This window comes from Xiphophorus maculatus, chromosome 5 (assembly GCF_002775205.1).
Source record: "Xiphophorus maculatus strain JP 163 A chromosome 5, X_maculatus-5.0-male, whole genome shotgun sequence".
NCBI classification, from domain to species: domain Eukaryota; kingdom Metazoa; phylum Chordata; class Actinopteri; order Cyprinodontiformes; family Poeciliidae; genus Xiphophorus; species Xiphophorus maculatus.
The window spans coordinates 12,091,479-12,108,467 of record NC_036447.1 but is presented as its reverse complement, the minus strand read 5'-3'; the positions used below and the strand labels follow the sequence as shown (position 1 = coordinate 12,108,467).

Sequence of the window (16,989 nt, the reverse complement as noted above, 5' to 3'; positions counted from 1 at the left end):
ATGGGGGGTATTATGTTTAATGCAGTAAATGCTTTAGTTTTATATCATGTTGAAATATTATTCCCTCATCAAAAACATTCATACATGTCTGAGAAATCCTTGAATCTCCAGTGGCAGTTATAGAGCGGTGCCTAAGGGCTTGCTCTCACAAAGCTCCTCCTTGGAGCTGCTGACCTCAGCTCAACTTCTGCCTCACAGAAGTTCAGGTATGTGTATGTGAATAACTACACATACCGCACCTTTCGGATTTTTATCTGTGAATCATTCGCCTGCCACAATTACTCTCTGTTGGTCTATCACATAAAGTCTCAAAAAACTTCATTGGAGTTTTTGGCTGTAATGTGGTAAAATATGAAAAAGGTCAAAGGGTATTAATACTTCAGCAACACACTGTATATTCCAGAGTGAAACATTTGACAAACCAACTAAACATTTGCTACAATAGGAATCTGTCTTTGTTAAAGAGGAAACGCCTTTTCAAAATCAGCTCCTTCTGTTCTAAAAATCGCTGCCAGACACTGCATAGGCAGAACAAACTCAGTTCAGAAACAAAGCATGAGCTTGGAGGTGTTGGCCATTTTAAAATTGCTTTATCATTTTAACTGAAAAGAAACCTTACGTCCAAATTCAATCAGTTCATCAAGTAGTGAAACCACACCTGCAACAAATGTGTCTGAAGAGTTTTATGGGTTATGAAATCTTTTCCGGGCCATTGCAACACAACACAAACTGACACTGAAGTGAGCATGTCGTAACTCATGTGATCAGGCTCACAGGAAACCCACATAGAGAAACATAAACCGATTCATGTTGCAGGTTAGAGGACACTGAAGGCATAGGGGCCAGTATGGTTTGCCTTGCTAAAGCCACAAAATTCTCAGTACCCCAGCTCATGAAGGGTGTTCTTGGTCAACAGTGGAAAAAGTGGTCCACAGATGAAACACTGAGTGATGGGTTACCAAAGCTCAGTGATGAACAAGAGTCAAGAACAGGCCCATGCGGTCCAAGCCAACAAAATTAACTTGCTTCTTTGATCCTCTTTTTCTACTTAGAACTCAGAAATTCTGACTTTGCAGCACAAATGGAATATCATCCCTCTATGTAATAATGTTTGAGAATGTAATATTTGGCTGAGTTGTCACATTGCAATCTGACAGTTTTTTAAACATACAAAAGCTTTAACTGACATTTCACAGTATAGTAAAATGTGTGGTGAAATACACACATGGTGAGTAAAAAACCTGGATATGTAGCAGAAGTAGGGGTTCCAGTAATTTGAATCAGAACTGAGACTATTGACTATTTACAAATACATTAAAATTTACCTGATTTTAATGTATTTGTAATATTTTTCTAATTATTATGCATCTATTTATTTTGTTATACTAAAGATTAAATTTTTTAAAATACACAATGTCTCTGCATGGTTTTAATGCAAGTAATAACTGTGTTTAATCTGAATGCATTTCAAATAGCTGCTAAATTTACGTCAATCTTCCTTAAAATTAAAACTGTGAACATCAAAAATTTAACTACTCATTCAGTCTGACATGTATAGCAAATGAACTTGAAAATGTATCCATTTTCTTTTAATTATTCAGAATCTTTTTACAACAGTACGTAAAAAACACACTTAAAAGAATAAGCTGTCTAGCTTTTCATAGCTTTGATCACCCTTAAGTCTCTCAGAAGGGTAAATAAATGACACAGTAAAAACAACAATGCAAAGGAATTGTTTAATCTGTCATGTCTAGAGAACATTGATGAAATAAAACAACAGATTGCAAATTATATTTTTCAAATGATCAGAGAAATCAATCAAAAATTGCAACCAAGAATTCTAGATAAAAGAAAACACAAGAGAAATAAAGGCTGACTTCCCATGTTCCACCATTAGGTAAATTGGGAAGACAAATCCATGCAACATTAGGCATGTGAAAAAATTAGGACACCATATGGAAGCTTGTGTGTGTTTATGACATATTTCAGTATATGGACATGTAATATCAATTTAACAATACTAAGAAATTCAAGTAATATAGATCAACCAGAAAAACAGGACTTTTAATGTTTCCTGTTAAATCTTTATTAAAAATGCAATATCTGGAGAGGAAAAAGCTGCTAAAGTCCCAGAAGCTCATTACAACAGTGGCACATGAAGAGAGAACTGTTACTTAGCATTTTGAAGGCGGTTTTAAACCACAGACATTTAGTTTGGTCCGCTCCTGACTGTTGAAGTGAGATCCAAACCGCTGTCTGAGGTGTTCATAAAGTAGACTGAAAACAGCCAAAGACCAGGACTTTTGGAATAATGCTTTTTGACATATGAATCTAAAACTTAGATATTTCAAAGTCAGAACTAAGGACTTATTAGGAAAATAAAGCATATCAGTAAAAGAATCTTTTACTATGTGTGAAGCATAGCGGTGTAAGTGTCATGTTTTAGGCTAGATCTGTCGCAGTAGGAACTGGTCAGTTCATCATCAGAGTCCACCGTAAAATATGTCATTTATTAAATGATGGTGCTGGATAAAAATGCAAATGCAAAAATGCAAATTTAAAAAAAAACTATATATACATATATCATTTCTGTAGCAGAACTGATCCCTACAATGTGACAATAAATTTACCAAAGGCACAGAAATAGGAAATGGAAAGTCCTGGTTCAAGCCACATCCTAGATCTTGATATTATTTACTGTTTTTAATTTTTTAGAGTGTATACTGCATTTTATGCTTGCCATAAGTTGTTGAACAGGTTGATTTGTAGGTAATTGTGATTAAAAGATGAAAATACATGCATGAGAAGTTTTGTAGAAGCACTAGGTCAGCAGATTCATACCCTCAGGATTCATATATATCCTTTTACATTCATTTAGTTAAGACTTTGTTCAAAGTAAAAAAAAAAGAAAAGTTGAGATTAATTGGGATGCATTGTTACTCTTTGTGCATAAATTCAATCACATTTGTTTTTCCCGTTGTAATTACATGGATGACTAGCATAAAACAAAACAGTTCTCATACATTTCCTGGGTTATATTTTCTCTGAAACATCACTGCCCTCTAGTGGAAAAGACAGGTGCCACACAACAGATCAACAAGAGATTTGCAGTATGTGAACATTAGTACTTAAGGCTTAGTTTATGTGCCTAGGATTTGACAGAAGGGTCAGTTGCTTAAATAGAGCTGTGAGATTTCTAGCCTAAGATTATATCAGTAGTTAAAAGTCTCATTTGGGATTCTCATCCCAGAAATGAACTTGTTTAGTCAGAAAACCAGTTAAATTTGCTAATTGTTGTGTTTTATTAACATGACAATCAGAATAACAAAAAAGCATCTTTATTTCTCTTTTTATGAAGTGGCCATATTTGATTTTTTTCAGGTAGGTGAGAAACATGTGGTTTTTCAAGTCAGAAGTCAGTTGATGTTTCCAACTTAGAACTTGGGGGTAAGACAAAGAAAAGGAGGATATGATGTCCTAACTTTTTCCTAAAAATCCAAACTTCCAGATAGACTTGGATGATAACAGTTTGATTAAAATCAAACTGGAAACCAAAACAACAAAAAAAACCCTAAATATAAAATGCATGATTGCAATCTCTATTCACTCCAATAAATGTCTTAATTTGACGTTCATTATAAATTCAAGCATTTACTCTGTTACACAGAGAAACAGCAATATTATCAACATTATTTAGTCCTTTAGCCTTAGGCAAAGCATAAAAAAAATCACACATCTAAGACACTTCGATTAGCCATGTGCCTGTAAGACTTCTTAAGCAAGTAAAATTGGTTTCAAATATAAAATAATTCACACAGAAAATTATAATCTTAAATACTCTGTTTATAATCAACATAAAATAGACACATGGTTGTGTTGCCTTAATTTTCTGTTTAGATGTTTTCTGAAACAGCTTCCTGTTTCATCATATGTGCATATATAAACAACACATCCTCATAAACAGTGAATTCCTGAGCACTGACATTATCACATAAAGGAATTTGTCATTTCAGGGTGAAGCTGTGTTCTTTCAATTTCCTCTGTGTTGCTATAGAGGAACATATCTAAACTGTATAGTTTCTGGGCTCAGACCAAGTCTTAGGGTTTTTTTAATCAACACAGAACTGGATGATTTCTTATTAACAGTTTTGTGTTTTTAATGGCATTCTGAGCATTAAATACAGGTTACCACTCAGGATTCCTGGCTTCCTGTTGACCCTGATCTCCATCAGAGGTTGTGCTTTAAACACTTTGCTGGATTTGAGGTCAGTACTGATGCTTTACATAAAATTCATTGGTTTGCTCCTCGGCAGCTCATTATGTAGTCCCTGAGCCGAGCCAATCATTGTTCATCCAATGCCACTAAGCACCAGCAGCAGCTAAATCCTGTTTTCCAGGATTATGTAACCTCACTTGGCCAGTCAGCCAACTCAAACATGTCCTGAAGCTAGAATTTCTCAATCAATGCAACTCAGAAGAGGGGAAACACTTGTGAGCTGTCAGAGCTTCTGAAGACCACTGTGAGACTTTTCTGGAGTAGACTCATTTTTCTTTTTAAAAAGGTTTTTGAGCTTTAAAGTTTTCTTACTTTTATCCTTCTCTTTGTTCTTCTCATCTCCACTCACAGAGGGTGATGCAATTGTTGGGCAAACAGCCTGTGGAGGTGGCAGTGGTGACTCCAGCTCTGCCAGCAGTCTGCTCTGAGGAAGGCTTGGTGTAGAAGCTGATAGAGGAGTATGCACTGAGGACATAGAGCTGCATGATTTTTCAAGGATTCCATCATACACGAGTTGGCTCAGATGCCCAGCAGTACAGAGGTCTGAGGACGACTGCCATGGCACTTGGGATGTTAGCATAAGATCTGGCTGTCCAATACGACATGGCAAAGAACTTGATTCAAATCCTCCAACATCGTCCCTCAGTGTTAGATGCTTAGACATGTCAACTGAAGCATTCACTCTATCCCACGAGATATTCTCAGAGAAACTATCTGTTGAACTGGTGTTGCTTCTTGAAAGTCCAGGAATTCTCCTTCTAAGGGAACCAGCAGACATCTCAACTTCATGTCTCAGTGTCCGTCTGCTTTGTGCTGACTCCAGACCAAACTCTGGTGTATCTTTAAAGATTGGAGCATCCCTAAAAGCATCCATTGGTTCTCTGAAAGGCATCCTGACAGAGGCAGGATCTGAACAATATTCCAGCTCTTCTCTAGATATCTTTCTTTGTGGTATTACAGCAGTCTCATCTATTTTATCCTTTGGTACAGCCATCAGAGAGGATTCGAGCTGAAAGTCTCCCGTATTCAGCGGAAGCTTCCTAGAAGCTGTCTCTTGGGACATTCCCATTGAATTCCTCATAACTCTTCTCGATTCATTCAAATGTTCAGCATCATCTCTCCCTTTCTTTCTTGAGGCCACATTTATTGAAGTCTCCAGAATATCCCTTGATATTATCCTCTGTGTTTCTGCTAATGATTCCAATTCCGGTCGAAAAATCTTTTTCATCTCCAATGGGTCTACGTCGTATCTGTCTATGTAAAAATTCCTTGAGGGAACGTCCATTAAATCCTCAGTGGTCTGTTTCTCTGTTTTTATGGGTGAGACCTCCATGTCTAAATTATGAGAAATTCCCTTTCTTAATGAATCATCCATAGAGACTTCACTTCTACGTCTAGATATCTTCTTTAGTGCAGCATTTCCACAAGATTCTTCATTTGAACTCTTAAAAGAAATGGTTTCCAAAGAAGGATCCAAGATTTTTTCTTTTAACAATTTCTTGCAAGAAACACCTAAATCTACAGGAATTTCATACTCTTCCTCAGACACGTTGTGAACTGGAGGATCAGCAGGAAATTCTACTTGTCCACTCAAAGGCTTTGTAACTGGACTGTCTGCAAGGAGCTCAGCCTCATCGTGATACAACCTTCTAGATGAAGTGTCCAGGATAGGACTAGGAAACATTTTGCTGAGGGTAGGTGACATTATAAACTCAGAGTCCAAGAATTTCTCTTGGGAATCTCTATTAAAGGGGAACAAAACAAAAGGAGAAAACAAATAAGGATGGTGAGAAGATATCTTAATAAAATTCACAATGAAAAGTGTAAATTGTAACTGTGTTCTCTAAAAATGTATGTAAACTTGTGGGGATGGGAACTTACTGTTTTTTAAGAGATTTTCGGAGGAGTTCTTCACCTTCGTCATAGCAAGAGTAAGGAGCTCTAATGGGGATCAGAAGGTCGGGGTCTTGGGAGATGGTGGCAGGTTGTGGCTGAGGGAGGACTCCAGGACGACGTGCCCTTGAGGTGGTGGATCTCCGAAGATGAGGAGAGCGCTTAAGAGGCGGAATGGGAACTGCGGGAAAGGGACCAAATATGACCTTCATCCATATAACAGGCAATAGTTAGCTATTTTATCACATTTAAAGTCCCTTAAATCCACTTTCTCCCCTTTCTGATTCTGTGTTCGAATTTCAGCATCTAGATCCTAAACGCATTCTGTTGCTGGATGTTGGTGTTAACAGTACCTAATAAACAGGCCAATAGAAATCTTTTTAGGACTAGGAGGTGAGATCGCAAATTCAAAAATTTCAGTGTACTTCATCCAATTGTTTAAGGAATTAATTATATTTTTTTTTTTACTTATTTCAGTGTTGTAACTCACCAGACATCTGTGGTATTATAGGTGCAGCTTGTTCATCTACAAGATCTTCTACTGAGCCGTGAACAGAACTGTGATATGAACAGGAAGACTGGGCTACTCGGGGGAACCCCAAGGCGGTTGTGGTGTCTGAGTAGAGTTGAGCGGAGAGGTTAGCTAGTCCAGGATTCCTCATAATGGGAAAACCACAGAGGAATTCAATCTGCTGCCAGCGGTGAAGACGTTCTCGCAGACAAGCTGTTACTTCGGACAACGCATGCCTGTGGGGTATGTAAAGTATTCAGTGATCACAATTGACATTATTTTTAGACAGACGAAAAACCAAAGTTGCTTGTGTAACTCTGTGCCTCACTTTGCTTCCATGATCTTATGATCAACTTGGTCTAGGGAGGAGCTGTGGGCCACGTGAAGCGTTCCCAGAACAGAACTTCTCTTCTTCTTGATCCTCTCTGCCTGTAGAGAAGATTAAAGAGAGATGTGACAGACAGTGCAGGTAGAATTTGCAACAGTTCATGAATGTGTTCCTGGTTGTTTAGTCACTTATTCACCTTACCAAAGTATTAGTTCTGAAGTAATGCATTGTTTTTACATGCATGCAGTTTTTCATTCATTACCTCTTCCTTGGCAGTGGCAAGTTGCAGTTCTGCGCTGTGTTTTTTGACATTGTAGTACTGAACCTCCACCTCATGTGTAAGCTGGAGCCACTGCTGAAGGGCGCCTGAGACTGTCCAGCTGGCTATCATCTCCTTCTCCGCCTGCTTCAGCGCTCCACGGACCTGAAGAAGTGTTAGAAATCAGATTTCAGTCACAAATCCTTTCCTTTAAAAGAAACCTGTTACTCACGCTACAATGGTAACTTACTAGTTATTTCTTCAATAATGTATCTGTATGTACATTAATGCTTGATTTTGTACATATTTATTTAAGTTTCCTTCCAGAGAGATAAAAAAAATTAAGAAGTTAGTTGTTGGACCACAAGACACTGCTATCAAACTGTGCACTTAAACTAAAAAAAGAAACGGCTGTTATAACTATAGTCCATGACATGGTTGTCACATGCATGTGTTGAACAACAAAAAGGAGAATGACCAAAAAATAGATTTTCCATCCCCCCCACCTCGCTGCACAGATATTCACAACACCAAAAGAAGACGTTAGCTCAACGCCTGCCAAGCCGTGTTATTTTTAACCAATTTAAAGTAATAGAAGCCGGTAGCATTTTAAGCTTGAGGGAGTTATAGCACCAAAACATGCTGCAGCTCATAACGGGTTTTTCCGGAACATAGGATGGTGCTACAGATGGTTCTCCAGTGGTACTAAAAAGAATTTTTTGGGTTATCCACAGACAGCAAAACATCTCAATGCACCAATTAAAATGTCTATTCCAGTAAATATCTGAACTGCTCTTTTCTTTCCACTATAAGATGCAGAAAACTCAGTGACACATTTCATTTAAACTGAATCCAGTATTTGTCTGACAATGCCTGCAAATAAATGTCCCTAAATTCTATTTTCACAACAACTGATACTTGTGCTCAATCTTTACATTGCTAACACCTATTCATACCATTTCAAATCATGTTCATATACACTAGTTTATCAACATGATGTTTATCAATTCAGCTGGAAATGGCCTGTGTGAAAACAGCAATGTGCAGCGATAAAGGGATATTAATATAAAACTGTGGAAAATGGGAGACCGTAAGACTGTTATTCAGTACTAATCAAAGTTACTGTTTATGTAGCAGCTGTTTTTATTGTTCTTGTTCTAATTTAAGCAAAGTTTCAAACTGAGGACATTTTAATCGGTTGTTGGTCATCATGGGAAACCACACGTGATGAAAGCATGTTTATTATGACCAGTCTAAAAGTTAGAACAAATATAGCACAAATTTTTTAAGCGGTAGATTCAGTGTGTTGGTGGTGAAAACAAAATGTACTACTGCTAAATAAGACCTCATTCTGGTTTAGCACTGGAAGCAGTTTGAGGGGAAAAATAAAAACAAATACAGCTAGCAACAAATGAACAAATGAGAACCTACAAGCAGATGTAAATTATTTCAGCTATTTGGCTCAAGTACCGTGATTAATTAACTATAGCAAAATCAGACATGTTTGTTGTAATTTACAGCTTCCTGATTATTATTATCACATATGCTTGTTAGAACATTCACCTTAATTGAACCTGCTGCTGACTGACAATCTTGGTGATTATTGAAACAATCTGTATAGATGTGCCTGGGTTTTTAGATCAGCAGTCATTTACATGCATTTCTTTAATTTTAACTTTATGTTGTATAACCACACCTTATTTTAAAGTATTTTTTCCATTAGATTATGTGATATTAATCTCTCAAAGAGTACGGATGAAGTTGCCCCCCCTCCTGTTGTAATGTATCTACCTGTTCCAGTTCTTCCTCTGCGTACCGCAGGCGGCTGAGTTCGCTGACGGCTCCCTTTCTCAGCTCATGCAGACGGTGAGCTTCCTCCTGAGCTCCAATAATCTCATCTCTCATCTTCTCTTCCAGAAATTGTTTTTCCACTGCCACATTTCGTTTTTCTTCCTGAGCCTGCTCCAGCCTGAGCAAAGCAAAAGGTTCTTAGCTTGATAAACAAAAGAAAAATTTGCTTGACACCCATAAACATTTTTTTAAAAAAACAAAACACTAAATATTTACTGCTCCTGTAGGTCCATGAGGCTCTGCTCTGCCCTCTGCAGACTTTCTAAATCTTTCATCATTTTGGCAACGTGAACCTTGCTGGCTTTGTTTTGGGCTTGGGCAAACCAGCAGCCTCCAACTCCCATCACCACAGACACAATGAGCAGCAGGTCCTTCATGTAGTTATGAGGGGGGCCTGTTATAGAATGGAAAGGCACAATAATAGGTTGTGAAAGACAAAATTAACTGTCCATGTGTAGGGATGGTAGAGTTATCTTTGGAAAAATCCAAACAAACACATTAAGTGATAGTGCTGAAAGAGAAAGGCTAAAACTACATATTAAGAAAGAGGAAAGTAAGGAACAGTTCTTACGTGTAGGTGGTCCAAACAACACCACATCCAGAGCTTTGATGTTGAGCTTCTGTTTGTCTCTCTGGTCCAGCACTTTCAACTGGGAACTCAGGAAGGATGGCTCATTTGCTGCAATCCTACAAATACAAATCAGGTCAGATTCAGTTCTGGTCGGTAGTACAAAAAGTGGGCTTTTCTTTAAAGTGCATTGTTCTTGCATTATCCTTGGTTGTTGAAGTTGTAGAAAGTTTGTGATCTCAAATATCTGAGAAAATGTATCTTTACCTATATAAAAATTGTCAACTTCTAATCACTTGGATGAAAAACATTGAGTATTCTCTGTTTTGGTGCATTCAATATGCTTATTCCACCAACATACGCATTTTATGACAGAAACCAATATGTATTAAACATCATAAGCAAAGGTTTTCTAATATGTTCTTACTTCCTAGACTGCTGTATAGAATTGTTACTTTGTGATGATAAATTGCTAAGTTATTTCTTAGTCATGCCACAGACTGAATAGAATTTCAGTTTGGGTGAATAAGACTTTGACTGGACCATTCTAACACAAGAATATTCCATTTATCTATAGTATTCATTCCATTGCTGTGTGCTAGGTTTGTTGTTTTGTTGGAAGGCTTCATTCTAACCATCTCTGCAGCAGAAATGCATCCCCACAGCATGATGCTAGAATGACGGATATGTTTAGCATTAAAATTCTGTTATATGTGCCTTTTTACTCTTTTATAAATGTATGTGATTATATATTTTACTGTTTATGCCACTGAGAATTTCATGATTAACACAGTAACATCAGCTAGTACGTTTATCATGAAGCGATTCTTCGTTCTTCTAACCTGGGTAGGGTGTTTCCATTGACCCTGAAGTCCTTAAAATTCCTCTCATACTGCGGAAGCTCGACAAAGTCTTTCAGCCAGCGTAGAACATCATCTAGTGTCCAGTTGTGCACTGCCAAATTAATACTAAAAGTTACTTAAAGGGAATGTTTGAGCCTTATGAATGCATGCTAATGCTTTGTCACTTGTGCACACCTTCAGATGACTTCCATCCCCTCCACAGCTCCTCCACTGTGATGTGCTGGTCTTCTCTGTGCAACTTGCTGTGTTTGTGAGTCTGCTGCTGCTTCATGTCTTCCATAATGAACTGCAGCAGAATGAAAACCGTGGTGAAACAGAAACGTTTGAAGATAAAAAAGCAAAGGGATCCATAACACATTGAGAATTCTCTCATTTACTTAAAAGAAATGCCACCTAATCACACAGAGTATGTTTTCAGGTTGTTATAAAAGTTACAAGTGAGTGCTTTGAAATCCATTTTTTTTAAATAGCTGGTCCAACATCTCTGTGTTGCAAAAGTGTGTTGGAGGTTTCCTGGAATGTGTTCCTGCCCATAAATCCATTCTGACAGCTATTGGAATTTTGGGACTTCAATTGGCCCGGACCTGTCAACTGATGTTCCCATACCAACCGCAACTTGAGCCCTAGGATACTGTGTCCATGAACTACACTATGGAGGGTAACAGCATTTTAGAAGTCCAGACTTTACCACCAAAGTAAAAGACTCTCAGATATTTTATGAGCTATTTACTGGACATTCAAAACATTTACTCTGTGGTAAATGTTTTGAACGTCCAGATATAAATGCACAGGTGGAATGCAGTGTTCATGTTAAAAGCATATGCTTTACCAGTGAACAGTGTTCAGAAACATTACGCAATAATACACTGGAAACACACCTGTTTGGAAACAAGTGAAACATCTGGTTGAAAATAGCATAAAACAAATTTACAACACACATTTCAATGAGAGACAACACAGCAGAACCCTTTTTGACTTCGTGTCTTCAACATGAGTTTACCTTTGAAGAGTATGACCTCTACAAATATCCTCTTTAAGGCATGCCAGTAAAGTCGGTGTAGTTGCAGTATTCTATTGGTGCTAACTGATTTTGTCACTGAGCCAAAGGCAAAATTTACTGTTGCTATCCTTGAAAGAGCACTTGACTCCTCCAGCCAGCACACCTGTTGTCCCACTTCTTCACTCTACTTGTCTCTTGCATGCAAGGACTTATGTGAAAGGAGCTTCCCAGCAACCATGTACGAGGATGAAATATGCTGTAAAAACCACAGTTTGTACCTCCATGCTCTCCTCCACCTCAATCCCACCATCTTGGTCATCATCCATTATCTGGTGGATGCTCCGCAGGGCCTCCAGGCTGTAGCGATCAGATTCACTCAGACACGGTGGATATATAGTCATACATGGGTCTAAATAAAGAAAGACAATTGAATTAGTCGTTAATTAAGTTTTGTTAATGACCAGTCTCTCCAAACAGTGGATGTCTAAGAACATCTTTATGACATCCAGGTTAGTTTGCTCATCGTCTATATTTGGCTGAGAAAATAAAGATAAAATTAGACACTTTTTATCCATTCTAATTTTAGCCAAAACAAACAGAATGTTACAAATATTATATTATGCATGAAACATAATTTAATGTTTACAACAACAATAACATATTTTAATGGGATCTTATGATAGTGGCATTTTCTCCACATTCTTCTTTATAAATTAAGCTCTGTCAGATTGATTGGAGAATATCTAGTTGATCTGCAATTTAAAAATCTTGCCAGAGACTTTTATTTGAAGGTCTGTGCTCTGACTAGGCCATTTACAGACTCCAGTATTTCACAACTTCCAGCAGGTCTTCATTTAGAATTATCTTGTATTTACTTCTATCCATCTTCCCACCAACTCCGACTAGGTTCACTGACCCCACAGCATGACAATGTTGTCATTATGTTTCACTAGGGATATGGTGTATATGAAGCTCAACTATATTACAGTTGTACTTTGTTCACCCTTAGTACCTTCTTTGGATTTCATCATTTGACTACCGACACCGAAGTCATCACTGTTATTTTTATTTTATTTTTTTGACCTGCTGTAACTTCTTTCTGTTCTTACATGAACTTTTGTTTTCTAACAAAACAACAAATGCTTTGCTTAAAACAGTAAAATCTGCATTCAGATTTAAAATAGATAATTTTTGACTATACCGACTATTTAATCACTAAAATCTACTTAAAGGTAGTCAAATTAAAAACAGGTGAGTTGAATTATATGTAAATTAGAATTTATTCCAAAATAAGAACTTAGCAATTTACATGTTTTTAATATTATATCCAGATTGGAAAAGGGTTGTTGAGTACTTCTCACTTTAAAAACAATAAATAAAGTTAATGTAACTGAAGCAGTGCTGCTTATTGTAGACTGATGCCTTTGTGATAAACATTGGAACATCTATACTAAAACCAAGACTAAAATATCAAACTTTTAAAGACCCAAGCACAATGTATAAAAGACAAATGTGTACATAGGAGAAAAATGGAAACAGAATGTACGTGAGCACAGTCTCTCTGGAGTTTTTATGGCTGGATCAACTGATGAAATTAAACTTTAAATTGTACAGTCTGTTCCATGTCTGAGTCTAGGCTGGGAACACATGGGGTAAGTGACACAACTTCCTAGTGTAGGCCTCTCCGACTACCGAGTCAGAGCTCATTTTTATCTATGACACAAGAATCTGTGTACTTCAAGGAGAGAGGTCAAAGGTCTGCTAGCAAAATCCACCATCAGCTGGCACCAGCAAACTTCAAAAAGCTTTAAAATATATATTGTGGTAAAATGAAGAGTTTTTCTTATCAACAAATGATCTACAGCAGGGGTCTCAAACTCCAGTCCTCGAGGGCCGCAGTCCTGAAACATTTAGATGCGCCACTGCTGCACCACACCTGAATAGAATAATTAGGTCATTAGCAAGGCTGGGAGAACTGATCTACACAAGGAGGAGGTAATTAAGCCATTTCATTCCAGTGGTTTGTACCTGTGTACCACATCTAAAAACTGTAGGTCTGCGGCCCTCGAGGACTGGAGTTTGAGACCCCTGATCTACAGTAAATATGACCAGGAAAATTTCCAATCAAATGAAGATGTTAAGCCAATGCAAGCTGAGACACAATAAACGTTTTGAATGATCTGCACATTTAGTGCGACTGAGGAAAGATCAACTGAAAATGAACAGTATAGAACTAAACTTTACCTCATTTAAAAGCTGCTTTTTTCCAATTTCACATTGCCCTTCATATTTACTTGCAATCCTGGCAAAGAACTATAAAATACCATAAATATCCTTACTTTTTTATGCCTTTATCAGCTCAGATGGCCTTTATTGGAGAGTGGTCAGACAGGTAAGAAGAAAGACATGTGACAAAGGACATCGGCTTGGGACTCAAACCTGTGACAGACACATTGAGGACTAAGGCCTCTCCGTACATGGCTCACACGCTCTATGCTTGCGTCACTGTGGCAACCTTTTACCTTTTGACAACTCATTAAAATTCTTTCAGCCTTTGTTTGCTTGTATTATGCTCTCTTGTCTTTACCTTTTTGAATAATGTTGAATGATTTTTTTCTATACTAAAGAAACAGTAAGTTGTATGAGTAGTAACTTACTACTCATAAGTGACAAAGACACTCTAATAAACTTAAAGTTTTAGTAGTTTTAAAAATGACTGAGTAAATTTACAAGAATTCTTGGGGTGCTGATAAGTGAGGCAACAGTGTTTTGAAAGACAAGTAAACAAACAAACCAAATGGAATTTTTCACATTTTAGTGAATAAATGCACTAAAATAAGCTGGAAATTAAGAAACCTATATAGTGCGAGACTATGATACTTTAGATATTTTTTTTCTAAATAGTTTCCCTGTCTGCCAATGGGTGTGGACTTTTTATGTTATGTTTTGAGAGTTTCTTGGTCTTTTCTTTGATTTCATATATATATATATATTTTTTTTTTTTTCTCTTCAAGCTGTGGGATGAACAGTATTTGTAGATAAAGAACAACTCTGACCATTTGGTCATTGATGAAACTGGCATTTCTGAAGAGTGAGAATGCCTGTGATGTGCTATTGCATTTATGTGGTGTGTGCAAAGCCCTGTAGAACTGATGTCTGCATGGTGACTGTATGTCACTCATGTTGTGAAGACAGATTTGTTTACATGGTTGTTTTGAGGGGATACATGCATCCAGAATAAATAAATAAAATAAATGATAATTAAAAAAAAAAATCAAAGTAAAGACATGACACTTCTGTCCAACACAACTTCAACTTTCAGCAATTAGCTATGGATTGGTGTTACTGTGGGTTTTTGACTGTGTGATAACTACTTAATGTGGAAAAAGCTCTTAACACCATGTCCTCTATGATCGATAAGAAAGTGTTAAAAGTTATATGTCTAAATGGAGCAGTGTTCAATGAACATTTTCTTTTCTGTTGATTAAACAATTAAGATAGGTAATTTTAATTGTTTAATTAAAATTATTAATTCAACTATGGATATTCAACCATAGTTTACACAGGAGAGAATATGAGGGATGCAAAACAAGGAGATGATTCACGTGCAAATGTGTGAATGATGTCATGGCATGAGGCAATTATTATTTGAAAATATAATTCCAAAAAATTATAATAAACACAAAAACTAGTTCTTGTTAGGGATGAACCAGTACAATACTGCATAGCAGCAAAATGAATAGATTTGTAAATCTATTCATTTTGCAGCTACCTTCTTTAGGAAGGTGATTCTGAACCAAGACATTACGTGTTGTCATACTGGTAATGAACTTTTGGTTGTTCCGATAACGAATCCGCTTTCCCCAGCTCTCCTACAAAACTCACCCTTTCCTTTTATTGTCTTTAAACATATAACACCTATTTACCTGGCGGGTCAAAGCCGGCGCTGCCTCCGGGAGAGGTGAGGTCCTGGAGATCCCCAACGCTTTGCGCGGCAACAAAGAGCGCAGCGGGAAAAATGAGAAATACAATGGAGATGGCGAGCATTTCAGGCGCTTCTATCGTCGAAAGTTTAGAAACTTCTGAAAAAAGATGGGGAGATAACACACTAGCGACGAGCGTTCCGCAGGCAGCAGTGTCAGTCTGCGAAAGCGATCCGTGTTTCTATTACGGGTGCAGAGACAGAACAGAGATGTGATACTTATGCTCACTTGAGAAATCATCCAAGCTAGATAATACTTATCCAAAATAGACTGTGGCGTACTTTGCACAACAATAATATACGAGGTAAGAATAAATAAATTAATTTTAAAAAGGCTGTGCGCAATAAATCTCTGCCGATTCTAAAAATATTCTGTTGGATTTCTGTTGAGGTCGTCCAAATCCTGTGCAACACAAATCAGAAAATGTGTTTCCAAAAATGATCCATCAAATAAAATCCAGGATTAAGTGAAGGTCGTCATTTAAAGTGAAAATCTAAGTTGGAATGCAGTGTTGTAAGTATAAGTGCAAAGGTCTTCTCTTGGATTCCTGTATTGGGTTTCAGTGTTTTATAACTCCTGGGGTCCAATTGAACAGTGGACGTCCCAGCCGTGACGTTCTTCCAGAAAATTGTCAGCTTCTCTCCTCCCCCTACCAGCAACAGAAAACTCTTCAGTAAATGTCCCAATTCACATCCCATATACATGGGGCAAAAGGTTGGTACTGATCATTATGCCAGCTACAGTAGAGACATTTTTATTAACTTAGTTTTTTTTTCTTTACCCTCGTCTATCTTACTGTTGCACGAAAAGGAGCATCGATTAGTCCCTTCAGAATTGCTCCATCATGCCAGGAATAGTCTGTCCTGTGTTTGCATCTACATGTTGCACACTCTAAAAACTGCTGGGTTAAAAATGACCCATTTAGGTTCTCAATCTGCAGAGATTCAGAAAGAAGGTCTGTCACGCCATCTGAATGGTGTGACAGCAAAAATCTGGACCTGAACAGGTCCAAAAGACCACATCGTGGACTTAGTGAGACTGAATCACTCCCAGGATCCCGACATACTGCTGTACAGCAAAGAACAAAAAGAACCTGCAGCAGGAGGTGAGAGCAGTAGAGCGCTCCACTCTCACCCTGCTCCCCTCTGGTAGATGCTACAGGACAGTTAGTGCAAAGATAGAAAGGCTGAACAAAAGTTTCTGTCTAAGAGCCGTTAAGTGCCACCCCCCACTACGTATACACCCTGAATGAATATCTACAACTGTGAGCAACTCACTTTATCTTACTGACTGTGGCACTTTGTCTCTCTAAAGAGCTTCTAAGACTGTTTTTTATTGTTTCTAAAATAGTGTGAAATATATACTCTATTCTTTTCCATCATAATAAATATATCCTTTATTTATTTACTTTAGGACCATTTCTTTGTTTAAAGAGGAATTTATGGATCCAGCTAGCA

At 37.5% G+C, this 16,989-nt stretch overlaps 1 protein-coding gene across 1 annotated transcript; it reads right to left on the bottom strand.

Moving 5' to 3' along the window:
* Nucleotides 1–1,722: 1,722 nt before the first annotated feature.
* On the bottom strand, nt 1,723–16,277 carry LOC102220272 (stromal interaction molecule 2-like). The gene is made up of 12 exons (XM_023334686.1): nt 15,476–16,277; nt 11,828–11,958; nt 10,724–10,835; nt 10,529–10,640; nt 9,690–9,805; nt 9,335–9,512; nt 9,059–9,236; nt 7,271–7,432; nt 7,009–7,109; nt 6,660–6,916; nt 6,158–6,350; nt 1,723–6,018 (listed from the first exon to the last, which is right to left on the bottom strand). Exons 1-12 carry the CDS (start codon nt 15,594–15,596, stop codon nt 4,500–4,502), a joined length of 3,180 nt encoding a protein of 1,059 aa, XP_023190454.1. The 5' UTR covers nt 15,597–16,277; the 3' UTR covers nt 1,723–4,499.
* Between the last annotated feature and the right edge of the window lie 712 nt (nt 16,278–16,989).

Coding starts and splice junctions, on each gene's coding strand:
- LOC102220272 (XM_023334686.1), bottom strand. CDS start 15,596: ATGCTCGCCATCTCCATTGTATTTCTCATTTTTCCCGCTGCGCTCTTT. Junction 9,237..9,334: donor CTCATGGACCTACAGGAGCA/GTAAATATTTAG, acceptor TGCTTTGCTCAG/GCTGGAGCAGGCTCAGGAAG. Junction 7,110..7,270: donor TTGCCACTGCCAAGGAAGAG/GTAATGAATGAA, acceptor TCTTCTCTACAG/GCAGAGAGGATCAAGAAGAA.